General features: G+C 44.4%; 1 protein-coding gene across 1 annotated transcript; it reads right to left on the minus strand.

Moving 5' to 3' along the window:
- Positions 1–260: 260 nt before the first annotated feature.
- LOC125465272 (uncharacterized) lies at positions 261–19597 on the minus strand. The gene is made up of 6 exons (XM_048558553.1): positions 19499–19597; positions 15809–15931; positions 12678–13550; positions 10133–10552; positions 3253–3873; positions 261–880 (listed from the first exon to the last, which is right to left on the minus strand). The coding sequence occupies exons 1-6, from the start codon at positions 19503–19505 to the stop codon at positions 261–263; spliced, it is 2664 nt and encodes an 887-aa protein (XP_048414510.1). The 5' UTR covers positions 19506–19597.
- Positions 19598–20065: the final 468 nt, after the last annotated feature.

Below are 20065 nucleotides of genomic sequence, written 5' to 3' on the forward strand. Positions count from 1 at the left end.
CAGAAGATTGAATTGGCTGGATACTTGGGGATGGCAGAATCACAACACTTCCTGGTTTATGTTTGGCCTTATGTGACTGGACAGCGAGAGCCGAGCTATCCTGCAACACTTTGTACTGGCTTGCATCAAATGGAACTGGATGTTGCTCTTGCTCAATTGTTTTAAAGACTGATTTGTAGATATTTTTGGAATATTTCAACCTGTGATCACAATCCCCGAAATTCAGTCTGGAGTCTCTCCTTATCTCTGCATCTTTATGGTCAGACAACTTTTTCCGAGTATGCTATAGCTGCAGATTGAAAATGTCTTTCCCATTCCAACTCTGGTTCCCTGTTTATTGGTGCACTATTCCTACGGGTGACACTTTGGAAGGGTATTGCCTCAGATCGATCATCTTCCCAATCCAGGTTATTCTCCCTGGCTGCTATGCTGGACTCCCATTGCTCAGGTTCATCGTCCTTTGACGTAACGTTGGGAGAAAGGTTTGCCTTGCTGTGATTTGAGCCGAGAGTAGACTCAAGTGTAGTGCTACTTTGGCTCCAATGCTCTGGACTTTGCGCACTCCAAGTGTACGGCCAGCCAAAGGATGTACTGACTGATCCAACTGAGCTCACTTCATCTTCTGTCACCGTGCCGCTTGCAATTGTACCATCTGCAGGTGCCACAGAACTCTCAGGCGACTGTACAGTTTCTTTCGTGACAGCTCCACCCAACACTACTTGATCTCTATCTGACGTCTGGGCTTTGTCCACTAAAGCAACATTTTTGCTAGTGGAAGTTCCAGTGTGCACATGTTCGGAAATACCTGCTACAAATTTTTGTATGACAGGAGGAATGTTCTCTGGTTTCTTGCATTTACTGTGAGCAAATTTGTCAATGTCTGGTAGATTGGAGGTGTCTAATACACAGTGTTCTCTTCACCAGTCGTATCAAATACATTGAATTCCGTGTCAGCCACCAGTTTGTGTCCACTTGTAAGTTGATAAGTTTCAGAATGATGCTTACTGTCTTGTTGCAAAGTGCATTTTGAGACAGATTGAATCTCAGTTGCTGACAGGAATGACCAGAGAGCATGGAATGACTGTCCTGTTGATGTGAAGTTTCAGAAAATGCACCTTGACTGACATGTAAATAGTTGGAAGTCTGTAGATCAGGGCTTGACCTTGGCTGAAAGTCTCCAGACAAATTCGGTTGCCACTCAAAGTATTGGTCATCCAAGCCTCCTTTCATCTCCAATGACTGTAATAGATTATTTCCCTTGGGCTTAGTTTGAGATTTGGAAGATTCTAAGGTGATTTCTTCTTCTTTTGGAAGGCTCACTGGGCAAGAAATACAATCCTGGATCTGTTTCTGAGCTTTACACTTAAGTTTGCTTTCTGAAGAACATCCCACGTCCACACAAGTTTGAATACCAGCAGAGAGGAAATGTCCAAAAGTCTCACGAACCATCTCCCTGTTCAGGTTGGGCCACTTTTCCACAGATGTGAAGATAGTGTGAGCTGTTGGTTTAACATTAACCACGGCCGGGGTTCTTGAACAAAGCTGACTTTCATGTATTTTTTTCTTTGTATGCTGTCTCGTCCCACAGATGTTTGGCAGGCTGATACTCTGTTTACTAGCTTACACTTCTCTTTTCCAAATGGATTGCTGATCGGTGCAAGTATTGGAGTTGTATGGGATTGATCTGTAAAAATATTGTTGGAAGATTTTTAGAATAAGCTGTGTACTAAGTTTTGTTTCCACTGATAAATTCTAAAGGCAAATCTTCCAGGGATATTTTTGTTTGTAAGAGGCCAGTACAAGAAGGGTCAGATAACCCAGTCAAGTAAAAAACACTAATACCATCCTCATGTGGGGGCAGAGTGGTTCAGTTCTACATTATAAATTCAGATGTTACCTATTCATCTCCCAGGTTAAGCTATGGATTAAATGGTAATATGGGGTCTCGAACCATTAGAGAATGGCCATTACCATCAAGGCAATGAGGGTTTGGAAATCAAGATATATTAGTCCAGGAATGCTCTAAATTGATTTCTAATTTGGACATAATTAGCTCATCTCAATTAAGGACAGGAAGCCTATGAATCAAACCCGTCTCAGCTGAAATGAGAGTGCAAAGAGATGTTGGATGTGAATAAGATAACCAACCAACTGTGGGGTTTCCCTCGAACAAATTACCTGCCATCAATGGGCAGCACAATGGCTCAGTGGTTAGCACTTCTGTCTCACAGTGCCAGGGACCCAGGTTCGATTCCAGCCTCAGGGTGACTGTGTGTGGATTTTGGACATTCTTCCCATTTCTGCGTGGGTTTCCTCTGGGTGCTGTAATTTCCTCCCACAGTCCAAAGATGTGCAGGTTAGGTGGATTGGCCATGTGTAATGTAGTAAACTCGAGAGTTCTGCTTTTCATATGAAGCGTACCTTGCTACCAAGCTGCTCCCATTAATTCACTTAGAGGATTGTGAATCTGAGGAACTCACTGCCAGATTGTAGTGGAGGTAGAATCAATCAACAGATTCAAGAAATAAATACACATATTTCTGATGATAAGGGGGCATGGGGAGCGGGCAGGAAAGTGGGGTGAGACCAGGATAAGATCAGCCATGTTCTAGTTAAATGTTAATCTCATTTGGGCTCAAAGGGCTGAATTGCATACTCCCGTTTCCCATTGCTGTGTTCTATTGCCATTTGCTGCCTCCATGAAATGGCCTGTAACTGATTCCCCCTCAGCCCATTATACAGTTTAAGGAACTTCTTCTCAAGGGGGAATTGTAGAATTGGAGCTGTTTGGCTCTGTATTATTTATGCTAATATTCCATTTTAGTAGAGGCATTCAAGAGGACATCAGATGGTTACTTGGATAGAAATGGTGCACAGGAATATAAAGAAAATGCAGGAGATAGGCACTGGATCACAGAATTACCACGGGCATGATAGGCCGAACAGCTTCCTTCTGCGCAGCACCAATTCTGCGATTCTCAAACAATGCACTACATGTCAATTGTGCATGTGTCAATTACAGCAGCTGCAATTACACTGTAATGTTTACTCTACCCCCACGTTTTCTTTAACCTATCAAATCTGCACCCAAGAATTTTCAATTGAACTCTTGTGCAACGCCAGCAATTACTGCCCAGTGTCAGATTATTTCACTTCTGTCTTTATATTCTGTTCATTGTGTTGAAGGTCTTTTCACAAACACTCACTAATGCACATGGATCATTTAGCATACAAAACATTGTTCATCAGTACCTTCTACATCTGGCAATTGAGCATCTCCATCTCCATTGAATAAAGCTGAACTCAATATTTTCCCTCCCATAGAAATCGCTGCTATTCTCGAGTATTCGTCAATTGTTACTCTACGTGTTCTTACTTTGGAGCCAATGGGATTAGTTGCATGCAACAGTATTTTTCTATTCATTTCACTGGTGCAGTCATTCACAGAAGTTTCATTCAATTCAATTACTTTTCCTGGAGGGGATGCATCCTCCAATATCTCATTCTCCTCCCTGTACAATGCTATGGCTTCATTTTTCTCCAAGTTCTCTGTCTGGATGTCCTGTAATTCCATCATCTCAATTTTCTCCTGATCCCCAGTTTTGAATTCCAGCTGGGAGCTTATAGCTTCATTGCAGAGGACAGGAAGGTCACTCACATTGGGAGAGTCTTCACCTTCAGTCTCGGGATCATGAGCTTCACTGTTGATGTTCCTCAAGTTCCCTGCAAAATTTCTGGCGCCTGTCCGCAGTGTCTCAGACAAAAATACCTCCTGATCTTGATGCTGTCCTTTGTCCTGATTGCTCACACATAGTCTAAAGTAGGAATTATTTGACAAATCTGTTTGTGCTATCATGCAGAGTTTCCCCACCACTGAAACAAAGAAAAAGCACCTAAATAATGAAATGTTCAAAGTTTTAAAACAAAGTATTTTATGCTTTCGTTTACAAGTTTACATTTTAATTTCCTTTCAGAAAAGAGGCCTTGCAAGCAAGTCCATAGGTCCTTGAAAGTGGAGTTACAGATAGACAAGATAGCGAAGACAGCATTTGGCACACTTGTGTTTATTGGTCAGTGCATTGAGGGCAGAAATTGTGAGGTCATGTTACGGCTGTACAGGATATTGGTTAGGCCACTTCTAAAATACTGTGTGCAATTCTGGTCTCCCTGCTATAGGTAGGATGCTGTGAAATTTGAAACGGTGCAGAATAGATTTACAAGGACGTTGCCAGGGTTGGAGGGTTTGAACCAAAGGGAGCGGCTGAATAGGCTGGGGCTTTTCCCGGGATTTTGCAGGCTGAGGGGTGACCTTATAGAGGTTCATAAAGTCATGAGGGGCAAGTTTAGGGTGAATAGACAAGGTCTTTTCCCCAGGATGGGGTAGTCAAATACTAGACGGCATAGGTGTAAGGTGAGAGGGGAAAGATTTAAGATGGGCCTAAGGGGCAATGTTTTCACAGAGGGTAGTGCACACAAGGAACAAGCTGCCAGAGGTGGTGATGGAGGCTGGTACAATTACAACATTTTAAAAAGCATCTGGATGGGTACATGAAAGGGAGGGTTTGGAGGAATATGGGCCAAATTCTGGCAAATGGGTCTAGACGAATTTAGGATATCTGGTCAGCATGGACGAGTTGGACAGAAGGGTCTATTTCAGTTCTATACAGCTCTAATAATTCACCAAATAAATTCAGAGGATGTGTTATATGATTTTATTTTCAAAGCTGAAAATCCAAACAGTATTTATTTTACATCAATATTGTAATACTCTTTGATTAGTACAGTTACATTTTATGGGCATAACGGGCAGCCCTCCGCTCCAACCCCAACCTCACCATCAAACCCGCAGACAAGGGTGGCGCAGTGGTAGTATGGCGCACTGACCTCTACATCGCCGAGGCCAAACGCCAACTCTCCGACACCTCCTCCTACCGCCCCCTCGATCATGACCCCACCCCGAGCACCAAACCATCATCTCCAACACCATTCATGACCTCATCACCTCAGTGGACCTCCCACCCACAGCCTCCAACCTCATTGTTCCCCAACCCTGCACGGCCCTTTTCTATCTCCTTCCCAAAATCCACAAACCTGCCTGCCCTGGTCGACCCATTGTCTCAGCCTGTTCCTGCCCCACCGAACTCATCTCCACCTATCTGGACTCCATTTTCTCCCCTTTGGTCCAGGAACTCCCTACCTACGTCCGTGACACCACCCACGCCCTCCACCTCCTCCAGGTCTTCCAATTCCCTGGCGCCCAACACCTCATTTTCACCATGGACGCCCAGTCCCTATACACCTGTATTCCGCATGCAGATGGCCTCAAGGCCCTCAGCTTCTTCCTGTCCCACAGGCCCGACCAGACCCCCTTTACCGACACCCTCATCTGCCTAGCCGAACTAGTCCTTACCCTCAACAACTTCTCTTTCGATTCCTCCCACTTCCTACAGACACCAGGGCGTGGCCATGGGCACCCGCATGGGCCACAGCTATGCCTGCCTCTTTGTAGGTTACGTGGAACAGTCCCTCTTCCGCACCTACACAGGCCCCAAACCCCACCTCTTCCTCCGTTACATTGATGACTGCATCGGCGCTGCCTCTTGCTCCCCAGAGGAGCTCGAACAGTTCATCCACTTCACCAACACCTTCCACTCCAACCTTCAGTTCACTTGGGCCATCTCCAGCACATCCCTCACCTTCCTGGACCTCTCAGTCTCCATCTCAGGCAACCAGCTTGTAACTGATGTCCATTTCAAGCCCACCGACTCCCACAGCTACCTAGAATACACCTCCTCCCACCCACCCTCCTGCAAAAATTCCATCACCTATTCCCAATTCCCCCGCCTCCGCCGCATCTGCTCCCACGATGAGGCATTCCACTCCCACACATCCCAGTGCAAGTTCTTCAAGGACCGCAACTTTCCCCCAACAGTGGACAAGAACGCCACTGACCGCGTCTCCCGCATTTCCCGCAACACATCCCTCACATCCCGCCCCCGCCACAACTGTCCAAAGAGGATCCCCCTCGTTCTCACACACCACCCCACCAACCTCCGGATACAACGCATCATTCTCCGACACTTCCACCATCTACAATCCGACCCCACCACCCAAGACATTTTTCCATCCCCACCCTTGTCTGCTTTCCGGAGAGACCACTCTCTCCGTGACTCCCTTGTTCGCTCCACACTGCCCTCCAACCCCACCACACCCGGCACCTTCCCCTCTAACCACAGGAAGTGCTATACTTGCCCCCACACCTCCTCCCTCAACCCTAACCCAGGCCCCAAGATGACTTTCCATATTAAGCAGAGGTTCACCTGCACATCTGCCAATGTGGTATACTGTATCCATTGTACCCGGTGTGGCTTCCTCTACATTGGGGAAACCAAGAGGAGGCTTGGGGACCGCTTTGCAGAACACCTCCGCTCGGTTCGCAATAAACAACTGCACCTCCCAGTCGCGAACCATTTCAACTCCCCCTCCCATTCTTTAGATGACATGTCCATCATGGGCCTCCTGCAGTGCCATAATGATGCCACCCGAAGGTTGCAGGAACAGCAACTCATATTCCGCCTGGGAACCCTGCAGCCTCATGGTATCAATGTGGACTTCACCAGCTTCAAAATCTCCCCTTCCCCCACTGCATCCCAAAACCAGCCCAGTTCATCCCCTCCCCCCACTGCACCACACAACCAGCCCAGCTCTTCCCCTCCACCCACTGCATCCCAAAACCAGTCCAGCCTGTCTCTGCCTCCCTACCTGTTCTTCCTCTCACCCATCCCTTCCTCCCACCTCAAGCTGCACGTCCATCTCCTACCTACTAACCTCATCCCACCTCCTTGACCTGTCCGTCTTCCTTGGACTGACCTATCCCCTCCCTACCTCCTCACCTATACTCTCCTCTCCACCTATCTTCTTTTCTCTCCATCTTCGGTCCGCCTCCCCCTCTCTCCCTATTTATTCCAGAACCCTCACCCCATCCCCCTCTCTGATGAAGGGTCTAGGCCCGAAACATCAGCTTTTGTGCTCCTGAGATGCTGCTTGGCCTGCTGTGTTCATCCAGCTCCACACTTTATTATCTTGGATTCTCCAGCATCTGCAGTTCCCATTATCACATTTTATGGGTGTTGGTTAGCTCATTTAACTGGCTGGCGGGCTGGGAGTGAAACCAACAGACTGGGTTCAATTCCCACACAGGCTGAAGTTACCATGAAAGGGGTCTCCTCGTTAACCTCCCCCCTCCCCTGAGGCACAGTGACCCTCAGGTTAAACCACCACCAGCCATCTCTCTGTAATGAGAGAGCAGCCCAATGGTCCATTGTGACAGTGGAAACTTTTGTTTATAATTACATTCTCATGAATTTTATGCTCCCAGTAGAAGCAGCACTATACATCTAACAAAGAAAAATTATGTTTCCTCATCCTTCACTCATCTCATCAAAAAGCACTTGAAGCTAGTAATTACTTTGAAGTGTAGAGTTTGGGCGCAATGCTTACATGGACTTTGGGATTCTGATTTAAAAAAAACAAATGAAAGGGGAGATAAGGATGTAGTAACAATGTCACTGGACTAGTAACCCAGAGACCCGAGTGAATGCTCTCAGGACATGGGTTAAAACCCTATCACAGCAAATTCGATTAATAAATCTGATGACAAAATCTGTGAATTCCCTCCCTAACAGAAATGCGGATGTGAAGATAGTAGGAACTGCCGATGCTGGAGAATCTGAGATAACAAGGATTTGGAGGGATATGGGCCAAATTCTGGAAAATGGGACTAGGTTAATTCAGGATATCTGGTCAGCATGGATGAGTTGGATGAACACAGCAGGCCAAGCAGCATCAGAGGAGCAGAAAAGCATATTCAGAAGAAGGGTCTAGACCCGAAATGTCAGCTTTCCTGCTCCTCTGATGCTGCTTGGCCTGCTGTGTTCATCCAGCTCCACACCTTGTCATCTCAGAAACATGGGTGTATCTGTGGTTGGGCTGCAGGGGTTCAAGAAGGCAGCCCTCCTACCTCAAACCTCTCTCAATGGCTACTGGGGATAGTTATAAATGGCCACGAGGGTGAAGAGATGGTTTACTAGAACGCTGCCTGGATTAGAGGGTATGAGCTGTAAGGAGAGATTAGAAAAACTTGTGTTGTTTTCTTTGATGCGGCAGAGGCTGAGAGGAGGCATCACAGAAGTCTCCTCAGATGCACAGATAGGGTTGACATCTTTTCCCCAAGAGTCGAAATGATCTAATTCTAGGGAATATACATTTAAGGTGAGAGGGGACAAGCTCAAATGAGATGTGAGGGATAAGTTTCTTTTAACAGAGTTTGGTAGGAATCTGGAATGCACTGCCAGGAGAGATGGTGGAAGTGGATATAATAAGTGATTTTAAGAAACTTTTAGATAAGGACATGAATATGCAAGGAATGGAGAGATGTGGACTAAGGGGAGGCAGAAGGGATTAGATTAATTTGTTGTCATGCTCAGCACAACATTGTGGGCTGAAGGGCCCGTTTCTGTGCTCGACTGTTTTATGTTCTCTGTAGGTGACTAGCTAATCTGGCGATGCCCACATCTTGTGAATGAATCCAAAAGTAAACTGAGTCCTGAGACTGCAAATGCTGACTCTAGGATTAGCTCACTGAAGCCAGCCTCATCACTTTAGCTGGCATTAATTTGAGCCCTTTAGACTGAAGCGGTTGAATCAGTTTCAGTTACCTATGGGTTAAATTTTCAGTCAGAAGTGTTTTTAGTAAAACATAATTGGGACAAAGCTGAAGAATCATCACATACACAGAAACAGGATAAGAGATGGGAATACACCATCAATTAGGGCAGGCCACAAAAGCAGGGAGTAAGCGCAGCACGGTTATACAGTCAGCGAAGATAACAGCGGCCTTCGATAAACACAAGCAATGCCTGATGCACGTCACACAGCATAGAAACAGACCTTTCAGTCCAACTAGTCCATGCCAACCATGTTCCCAAACTAAACTAGCTCCACCTCCCTGTACTTGGCCCACATTCCTCTAAAACTTTCCTATTTGCCGTGTACTTGGATCCAAGTGTCTTTTAAACATTGTAGTTTAAACAAGGCAGTTCATTCTGCACACAAGCCACAGTGTTTAAAAAAAAAAGTGGCCCCTTGTCCTTTTTAAATCTTTCTCTTCTCATCCCTTAGTTTTGAACTCCTCCACCCTAGGGAAAAGATCCTAGTCGTTCACTTTATCTACACAGGATTTTATAAACCTCATCCCTCAACCTCCCTCACTCCAGGGAGAAAAAAAAAGTCCCAGCCTTTCCAGTTTTGTGTATCTCAAACCATCCATTCCCAGCAAAATCCTGGTAAATTTTTTCTGAACCCTCTCCAGTTTAATAAATATCTTTCCTATAACAGGGCAACCAGAACTGCACACCGTATGCCAGGAGAAGCCTCAGCAATGTGCTGTGCAACCTCAACATGACGTCCCGACTGCTATCCTCAAAGGTCTGAGCAGTGAAGGTAAGTGTGTTAATTGCCTTCTTAACTTCCCTATTTAATTTCAACAATTTATGTACCTGAAACCCTCACTGTCTCTGCTCTACCACATGACCCCAGGCCCTACCACTAGGTGTATAAGTTGTGTCCTTGTTTGTTTTATCAAAAAGCAAAACAACTCACTTATCCGAATTAAACTCCATCTGCCACTCGTCAGCCCATTGGCCCAATTGATCAAGATCTTTTTGTAATCATAGATAACCTTCTTCACCATCCACTATACCACCAATGCGTACTGTGGAAAATGAGTGAATTAACACTGACATCTGGTCAACATACAACGTGAATTGACCAGGTGAAGAATTTAATGTGTAATCTGTTGCGTATAACAGCTGGAAACCAGTGGAAATGGCAGACTTTAGATTTCAGCTGATTCTCCTAGTCCTTTGCTCGAATACACCATTGACAAACATACCTGAGCTTCCTGGCAAATCGAACAGCAACATAACTTAATAAAAACATCCCAACAAGCTTCACACTGGAGTGGGGGAAAAGAAAATTATGTGAAGCCACAGAGTTTGAAGTTCTGGCCTGCCTCAGTAACCGAAAGGAAAAACATAAAATTTAAGCTAGAAGCTACTGAAGGCTAAATTACCTTTTTCTGCGTCTCCACGGCTTACTGCTTTTCCATGTCGGATATTTTTGCCAGTAGTACTGTCAATTCCCTTATTCTGCAGATGTGAAATATCAGCAGCTAGATGGGAACTGGGCACTGACTTATAAGGTTGCATTACCTTGCTGTTAATATTCTCTCTATCCACGTTTCTCTGTAATTCTGTGGACATGTGTATATATCCCTGCCTTTGTTCTTCTTGATTATCCTCAATGTTCTGTAGTTCATGAACAGCCAAATGTGAAGCAATTGTAGAGACAGTCTCCAATTTATTGGTATCTAACTCCATCCCTTTGTTCCCTCCCTGCTTTCTGTTTCGTACCATGAAGCTCCTCGGTATCCCCCCGGTCCTGTATTTCCAACGGGTAATCAGACTGATAGCTACTGCCAGTAAAAATCCCCCTGGAAAGAAAAGGTAATGAAATCAAGGATTAGTTTTCAATTAACAAAAAGATTACAGCGTTTCAAACTGATCACTGTAGAAAGAAGTGTGCCATCCAATCTGTGACTCAGTAGATCCCCTGATAAAGGTAACTCCAGATTGTACATTTGTTCTGTATGTTTTAAACTGTTAAGGTTTCCTTTTCCTCTAAAAATCTGACTGATCAGTGACTGGAAACAGTCAAAGTTTGGTGCCATTCTGTGCTCAAGGCGTTTTGAATGGACAAACGCATTTCAGAAACTTAAAAGGCAGAATTATGAACACCCAGGTGAAACAATGGTCCATGCTGAGGTTACAGACATGGAAAGGGCCTTTGAAATCTGCAACTTCCACCACCCAGAGGACAATGGCAGCAGACAGATGGCAACACCATCACCTCCAAGTCATTATCCATCTCTATCGTCATTCCCTCATTGTCACCATGACCAAATGCTGGAGCTCCCTTCCTAACACTACCCAATGAAACTACACATCAAACGCTGCAGCTTACCATCTCCTGTTCAAGGGTTATTCGGGATGGTCAATAAATGCTGTCTTCAACTGCACCCGCATTGTTTAAAGTCAGCCCATCTGGCCCAACACAGGCACAATGGAATGAATGGCCTCCTGTTATGCTGCATGGCTCTATTGTTCTTTGGCTTGCATTTTGCAGCCTGCTATGAAGATCTCATTAGCTGCCAATATTGAAGGGAGCTGCATGCAAAGGGGTTAGCTAGCTCTATTCACCCAATTACAATATCATTTTCTTCCTGTATAAACCAGTCTCGGGCTCCTGGCAACAGTGACATCCTCAAGTAGGCTAAGCAGCCAATCACATTCTTGAGAAGTCACTGTTGACAAATCAGAAAACAAAACATTTTCCAGGGAGCAAAGTAAAGATTGAGCAATATTTATGTGGTCTAGATAAAAGCTCAAATATCAAATAAAATTTGGAACAATGTATACTATGCAGTACAGTATACAGACTGACCATTGAACATAGGGTATTCCTCTCTTTAGATTCCTAAAATTAGTTTCTCAGGGCCAGCAAGACTGATGGCTCATTCTGATGACTGTGCTTTGGTTAAAAATTCAGTTGTATCGCATTTAGCAAAGCTTACTTTTTCAATGTTTGTTACAGTGAAAATATTGCAGGAGGAGTTGAAGTTCGCAGCAAATCATTAACAGAGGCTGCAAAGACTACAACAGCTCACCTCATTAGGAGGCGAGGTGTCCGTAACAGCAAACTCTGGGTTTACTACTTCACACGTGCAAACACCAAAAGTCTCTATCAGTTTTACACAATCATGATCATTGAGCCCTGGATGATTGTTTGGATTAAGAGAACGTGCGCCAGCACGGGGAGAAGATTAGCACTAGGTGATTACGCTCATGTGAACAGCAGGCATGAATGAATGACTGACTGACTCCCTACGATGACTGACTGACTGGCCTTCTTTTGCACCATTAAGTGGGTGGCCTCTGGCTGACTCCACAAGGGTGATCACACACTGGCAGAAAAAGATGGGTTGCTTCACCAGGACTGCAGGGGTTGGGTAGAAGATTTACAAATAATCAACAATGTAAGCAACAAGGTAAAGTGGCAGCATCAGGAGAAAACGCCTTTAGTTAGATATGTTAGGATTTGGAACATCCTGCCCGGGAAAGTGATGGATGCAGATTCCATACAAGGTTTCAAAAGAGAACTGGATATAATAGTGAAAGTGATGAGTTTGGAGAGTTAGAGAGATAGGGCTGGAAAATGGCTGGGTAGCTTTTTTAGGAGCCAGTACAGACAGAATAAATCAAACAGCTTTTGTGCTCCTGAGATGCTGCTTGGCCTGCTGTGTTCATCCAGCCTCACATTTTATTATCTTACAATAAATCAGACAGCCTCCTTCTGTACTGTAAAATTCTATGCTTGGATCTCTGTGATAACAGGAACTGCTGGCAATTTCAACTACAAATTCCAAGCCAGCACAATTACCAAGTGCAAAAATAGAGAATAGAGTGTGTTTCGTCATTCACAATTTCAAATCCTGCGGCAGGTTAGCTTTACTAAAATCCAAAAAGAAAATGTCATTGAAATAAAAAAAGTATGATTACCTAAAAATCCATAAATTATAGCGAGAACGCTGATAGTTGGAATGATTTGCAAGGCTGGAGTTGTTGAACGGAGCGGAGTTGTCAGAGGGAGCAGAGTTGTGGATGAACAGTAGCTAAAACCGAAATTCAGGATAGGTTTTCCCTCCACATCCTCTGGGCTTTGGCAGAACAGATTCCCTCGATCCTCTATTGCCTTGTTACATGTTTCCAAGAATAGCACCAGCTGACAGTGGCACTCCCAATGGTTACTGTACAGGCGTAGCTTCTGAGTAGACCCAGGGACCTTGGCTAACAACTCAAGCTGGTTATCATTCAGATACAGAAGGTTTAATCTCTTCACAGGTCCAAAAGCATTGCTGTCAATGAAAAGCAGCTGATTGTTGGATAGGTCCAAGTCAGTGAGGGAGCCCAGTCCATGGAATGTACCTGTGGATATATACTGGATAAGATTTGAGGATGCATTGAGGTGATACAGTTGGATCAGTGCCTCAAATGTGCGTGGAGGAAGATAGGAGATTTTATTGAACTGAATATGCAGCTTCTTCAATAAGGTCAGGCCTGAAAACCACAGGCGTTTCAGAGTATCAAGTGAATTGTTGTTCAGTTTCAATTCAGTCAGATTGTGAAGACCTGCAAATGCCAAGCTTTCAACACTGCAGCTCTCCAGTTTGTTGCTGGAAAGGTCAAGCAGATCAAGGCTGCTCTGTGCATTCGGTGACCTGGTAAACACGTGGTTAAACGGCGACAGTTTGAAATCAGTGATCGACAGGTACCACAGTTTGGAGAAATTCTGGAACATTCTGGGTTTAATCGTTGCGAGCGATCCTCCCTGAAGCAGTATCACGGTGACGGTCCTGGGCAAATCTGTCAAAACTGACACATGGAAAAAGATAAACATAGATATACATAGAAAGCACTGCAGAAAAATAGACCATCTGGTGCCTGTCTAGGCTTGAGTTTACAATTATCACCAGCATCCTCCCACTCTTCATCTAACAGCATTTTCCACTCTCCCTCACCCACTTTTCAGCTTCCCTTTGAATGCAATGTGATTCATCTTAACCATTCCGTGTGGTAGTGAGTTCCACACACTAATCTCTGCGGTCACATATTTCAGACAGTGATGAGGAGGAATTTCTTCTCTCAGAGGGTCATGAATCTGTGGAATTCTTTACTGTAGAGGCTGAGTCATGAAGTATATTCGAGGCTGAGACAGACATGTTTTCTAATCTGGAAAGGAAATAAGACTAACAGGGAGAAAGGCAGGAGAGTGAAATTGAGAGTTATCAGATCAACCACAATCTCATTGAATGGGAGAGCAGACTCGATGGGCTGAGTAGCCAACTTCTGCTTCTGTTTTATGATTTTAGCACTTCTTTGAATGAAGAGTTTTCTTTTGAAAGATAGTTACTAATAAATCCAAACTCTCTTACACGTACGACCCCTTAGCTTTGCACTCCCTCCCACGAGCAAAACCATCTTCTCCTCATAACCTCCCCGTCAGTTTCAAACCCCTTTAATAGATGTTATGGCTTCTATTGGATTGGCTACAACAAATTCCACAACACAGGTTTTTGGGGGAATGCATTCTTGGATTCCAAACCTTCTAAACTCTGTCAGACATTGCAATCATTTTAAATGAGCTCCCAAGCATATTGCCCTTCCCCTGTGCAGTGAAACCAAATTCAGAGCAATCACTACCCTGATCGGTCCACACTGGTGTCTTGGTTTGCTTTGGTTCTAAGTGACTAGGTCATCCTTCCTGCATTAAGCATCTCAGAGTTCAGCTCAGGTCCATCTTCATCCCACGTTCACACATATGCATATCCAGTGGATATGAACTACAGTTTGAACGTGGATGTGGCATGGAGACAGCACTGAAATAAAACAAAGTGCTGGAGGCGCTCAGCTCCATGGAGATAGAAGCATTTCAAGTTTATTCCGAACACTTCATGATCTCTTTTATATGTTCAACAGAGGCCTCGTTGCTCAGGTAACAAGTTTAAAGAGTCCAGTACAACAAGGTAGAGCATGTCCCCACAATCAGCATGTAAACTTTAAAAACAGTTACAGAGTTAAATTAATACTCATCAGATCTCAAGCAAAGAATGAGCTTGTTCAGTAAATGGTGATGACTGCATACTATGGAACAATCAGAAACCATTGTTAAGTAAAATGCAATGTTAAAAACACGTGCATGGAGACCCTAACACTAGGAAAGGCTGCAAGGAAAAGCCAGGGAAACTGCAGACCAGTGAGCCTGATGTCAATGGTGAGCAAGTCGTTAGAGGAAATTCTAAGGGACAAGATTTACATGCAGCTGGAAAGGCAAGGGCTGATTAGGGATAGTCAGCATGGCTTTGGGCATGGTAAATAGTGTCTCTCAGACTTGATTGAGATTTTTTGAAGAGGTGACCTAGAAGATAGATAAAGGCAAAGCGGTAGATGTTGTCTCCATGGATTTCAGCAAGGCCTTAGCTAAGGTTTCACAGGGTAGACTGGTTAGTAAGTTTAGATCACATGGGATCCAGAGAAAGCTAGCCAACTGGATACAGAAGTGGCTTGAAGGTAGGAGACAGAGGGTCGTGGGTTGTTGTTCAGACAGGAGGCCTGTGACCAGCAGTGTGCTGCAAAGATCAATGGATTCACTGGATGCTATGGGCAATTTAGCATGGCCAATCCATCCAACATGCACATTCTTGGGTGCTATGGGCAATTTAGCATGGCCAATCCACCTTAAACTGCATATCTCTGGACCATGAGAGGAAACCAAGCACCCAGATGAAACTCATGTAGACACGGGGAGAATGAGCTAACTCCACACAGTTACCCAAAGGTGGAATTGAACCCAGGTCCCTGGCACTGTGAAGCAGCTGTGCTAAGCACTGTGCTGTACCCACTTGTGATGCTTCAGCATGAAAACTCTTACAGGATTACCTCCAACACTGCAACACAGTGAGGACACAGGGAGAAGGAACTGCAAGGCAGTGAATGTGGTGACAAATTAGGATGACGGAGAGGGGAAGCTTACAGGAAAATGAAGTTTGAAGCAATGCAATTCCCCCTCATTTCGCACTGCAGTAAAAAGTTTAACACGAGCTGCTTCCATCTGCTGCTGGGATTGTACTTACCCTCCTGTAGTGAAGACACAAACTTACAGTTGGCTAGATCTCCAGCACAGGTGCAATGGCTCGAACACGACTGAACAACAGCAGAAGACAGAGATAGCAGAAGACACATGAAGAAAAACACATCTGTGGGAAGATAGAAGGGTCTTTAGGAACATAAGAAACGAAGGAAGCTATTCAACTGCTCAAGTGTATCATGCTATTCAGGTTCATCAAGGCTGTTTATCTTCACTCCATTTGTTTACACAAGCCTTTCACAGTCTTAGTGAACAAAATCTAATCAATCTCAGTTTTGAAATTCTCAGCTCACTCCATCGAACACCAACTCAGCAGCTTGCTGGAGATAGGGGATGGCTTGGGGGCGGTGGGGCATATTTTTAACATTCCACTACCCTTCATGCTGCCTGACCACATTCATGCACTAGGGCTTTTGCCTCCTTGCTCTGCTGTCTTCCCAACGGAGGGCAGATCACAATACCTCACCCCTTTTCCTGACTTGGAAACATATTGCCATTCTTCCAGGTGCACTGGGTTAAAATCCTGGAAATCCCTCCCTGACAACACTGTGAGTGTACATACATTCCAAGGACTGTAGTGGTTCAAGAGAGTGGTTCACTACCACCTTCTCCAGGGCAACTAGGGACAGGCAATTAGGACTGGACTAGCTAGCAATGCACAACATACGTGGAGATAACAGGTGGATTGACACTTTGGATGGGATCTCATAAAAGGTACACAAATTACACACATGAGGAGGAAGAATTTCTTTACTCAGAGTTGTAAATCTTTGAAATTCTCTCCCACAGAAAGCTAAGGGGTGAGCCCATTAGACATACTTCAAGAGGGAGCTTGACACGTCCTTTGTGGCCAGAGGGATCAAGGGGAATGGCGAGAAAGTGGGAATGGAATACTGCAATCGCATGATCAGCCCTGATCATATTGAACAGTGGTGCAAGCTCAAACGGCCAAATGGCCTATGCCTGTTCGTATTTTCTGCATTTCTGTGTGATAGAAACAACAGATTTCAGTTCGTAAATCCGAGGCAGTTGAGGTCTGGCTTAGAGATAACCCAGTCTGCCTGAACTAATAATAAATTTCATTCTCTCTCTTTTGTTGTTGATTTTTCAACTATGACTTTTCATCTTATACTGTTTAAATTATGACTCAAGGAATTCAAAAGCATTAATCCCTGATTGCAGTTACTTAATGTCAGTCTCATATTCAGTTTTTAACTTTCACACTGCCAACCCAGCTCTCTTTCGGTGAGTCACCTGAGGTTTCTAGCTGTACTGGGATTGTTCTCTCCTCAGCTACATGCTGATGCACTGTTTTCTACCTCACACCAACTCTTACAGAAAAGGAGAGGGTTATATCAGTTCCAGAAACTGAAGTGCAGCAACACTCACTGCATATGTACCTTCTGCTGCTGAACAGGAATGAATGAATGATTCTTTGGCTTAGCTGCTTAGATCAGCTTGAGACTGCACAACAGCGCAATGGGAAGGCTGTAATGATCCAAAGTTGTCTGTGTAGGTGGTTGTTCAATTTCTAGGCAGGATTGTAACGGTAGGTTAGACTACAAAGTAGGAGCCACCTGTACACTGACTTCTCACAACCAATGTCACTTTTGACTTATCCAGATGAAGAAAAGTTAGAGGTGTGTGATCTTTGCAGGTCCCTAAGCATTGGTACTTAAGAATCACCATTGCAATGTAGGAAGTGCAGCATGCTCACATAAACACCACAGGCCTATCCCCTCCCTACCTCCCCACCTATCTTCTCCTCTATCCATCTTTGGTCCGCCTCCCCCTCTCCCTATTTATTTCAGAACCCTCTCCCCATCCCCCTTTTCTGGTGAAGGGTCTAGGCCCGAAACGTCAGCTTTTGTGCTCCTAAGATGCTGCTTGGCCTTGTGCGTTCATCCAGCCCCACACCTTGTTATCTCGGATTCTCCAGCCTCTGCAGTTCTCATTATCTCTGATAACAACTAGAGAACCTGTTTTGTTGCTTGAGGGATATATATTGACCAGGAAGAAACCTGCCTAATCATCTTCAAGACAACTGTTGCGAGATGTGTCCACCTGAGAAGACCCACAGGAACTTGTTTTAATATACCAGCTGAAAGGTGACACCTTTGGCAGTGTGGCACTCATTCACTGCCGTACTGAAGTATCAGCCTGGGTTACAGAAGTAACACTCAGCAGAGAAGTGTCAACTCATAACCTTCACACTTGAAGACAGGAATGCTACCTAGTGAATGAGAGCGGATGCCAATGTGAAAAAACCCTCCAAAGCCAGGTCTTGTTATATTTTGTTGTCAGCTTGTCTAGCGATGTTATTACACGCCTTGGGCAGATGGAACTTGAACCCCAGTCTCCTGGCTACAAAGTAGAAATGCTACCATTGCATCACAAGAGCCCCCCCACCCCCAGAGACAGGTCTGCTATAGATCTCCAAATAAAGATCGAATGTGGCGAATTTTGGTGGATAAAAGCAAAATAATGCAGATGCTGGAAATATGAAGCAAGGACAGCGAACGCAGGGGAAACCCAGCAGGGTTTGGCAGCACCTGTGGAGAGAGCAACAGGGTTAACGTTTCGAGTCTGGTGTGACTCCTCTTTAGAACAGGTTCCAGTTAAATAGTCTGAGTTAAATGTACTTTCTTGGGTCAGACTGCTAGAGAAGAAACTGTTGTCCCATTTTCCATGAGGTTCAGTAGATTCTAATGAACTAACCTAACCAGACTGGAAGTCAGGACATTCCCTGCATCCATTATGCTCAGGCACATCACTCAAGTTCACATTGTGAAATATTTTAGAAACAATTAAGCTTAATGATGTGAAAACCTTGTCCACACCGAGGGACATTAATGTCATAAAGAGGCACGTCAATATCGTAACAGTGCCATTGCATCAATTCACCTTCAAATGTTTAAATCTCAACCAAGATAACAAGCAATTAACTCCTGCATATCTCAGCAGGTAGAGAGGAAAGAGTCAGGAATCAGTCATGACTGCTACAATGATTTTTCACAGAAATTGCCTGGTTCTCAGGCACTGACTGAGTTAGATACAGCTAAGCTACTTAAAGTCAGAGGGCTAGTTGAGACCTGCTATTCCGCCTCCTACAGCTTTGATGAATACACAGAAAATTGAGTCATACAGCACAGAAACAGACCCTTCAGTCTCTTCTGAACATAATCCCAAACTAAGCCAACTGCTCATACCCCTCCAAACCTTTCCTGTTCATGTACTTATCCAAACATCTTTCAAACATTGTAATTGTACCCACATCCACCACTTCCACTGGAAGTCGATTCCACATGTGAACCACCCTCTGTGCAAAAAACAAATTGCCCCTCCTGTCTTTATAAATCTCTCTCGAATAACCTTAAAAATGTGCCTAATCCTAAGGGAAAGATAACTACTATTAACTCCATCTTGTTATTTTATTAACTTCTATCAGGTCGCCTCTCAATCTCCTACGGTCCAGTGAAAAAAGTCCCAGTCTTTCTTTATAACTCAAACCTTCCATACACGGCAACATCCTGGTAAATCTCTTCTGAGCCCTCTCCAGCTTTATAATATCCTTCCTATAGCTGCGCAACCAACTCTACACAAGAGGAAGCCAAAGCGTTTTAAACAAGAAGTATCAAATATCTGAAAGTCAAAACAATGGATTGTATTTACTTACTTTTCATCGTGTCCAACGTAACTTTTAACAAATTTAGACAATGCAAAAAGGCTTCACAGACTTTGCTGTATCACCCACCATCTGTTTCTTGTCTTGTTGGTTACACCGTGACAGCAATCTGGACATTCAGTAAACAGCAGGATTTATTCTCATTGTGATCCGTCATTCATAGCAGACGTTAATGAGCCATGTTACAACACGCAAACATTAACAGGAGATACAGGTCCCCAACAGCATCTTACAAATGGGCAAGTTGGGGGGTGGGTGGCTGGGGTGCAGGAAATGTCTTCATATTCTTGTTCTTTTCAGTTAATGAATTTATCATTAACAAAACAGAATGGATGCACCTGTAACATGACTCTGAAAATTGCATGGGTAAATGGCTCTCCCATGGCAAACTCTACAAATATTGGGATCAGAAGCACATCTTAGTTGCTAACCTGGACCGAACCTTTACAGGAATCAAACACTCCATGAAATTCAAGGCAGATGCCTGCTCCAATGATAGGATTAATAGCTTGCTGGTCAATTTCAAGACCATGACAGGCAACTCTTTTTCTATTAGAA

This window comes from Stegostoma tigrinum, chromosome 29 (assembly GCF_030684315.1).
Source record: "Stegostoma tigrinum isolate sSteTig4 chromosome 29, sSteTig4.hap1, whole genome shotgun sequence".
Taxonomy (NCBI): domain Eukaryota; kingdom Metazoa; phylum Chordata; class Chondrichthyes; order Orectolobiformes; family Stegostomatidae; genus Stegostoma; species Stegostoma tigrinum.

Excerpts from the sequence above, each read along its gene's own strand:
- LOC125465272 (XM_048558553.1), bottom strand. Across the intron at positions 13,551-15,808 it reads TGTGTCTTCACTACAGGAGG|TTTTGACAGATTTGCCCAGG; the intron begins GTAAGTACAATC and ends TCCATGTGTCAG. Across the intron at positions 10,553-12,677 it reads TATAATTTATGGATTTTTAG|GGGGATTTTTACTGGCAGTA; the intron begins GTAATCATACTT and ends TTTTCTTTCCAG.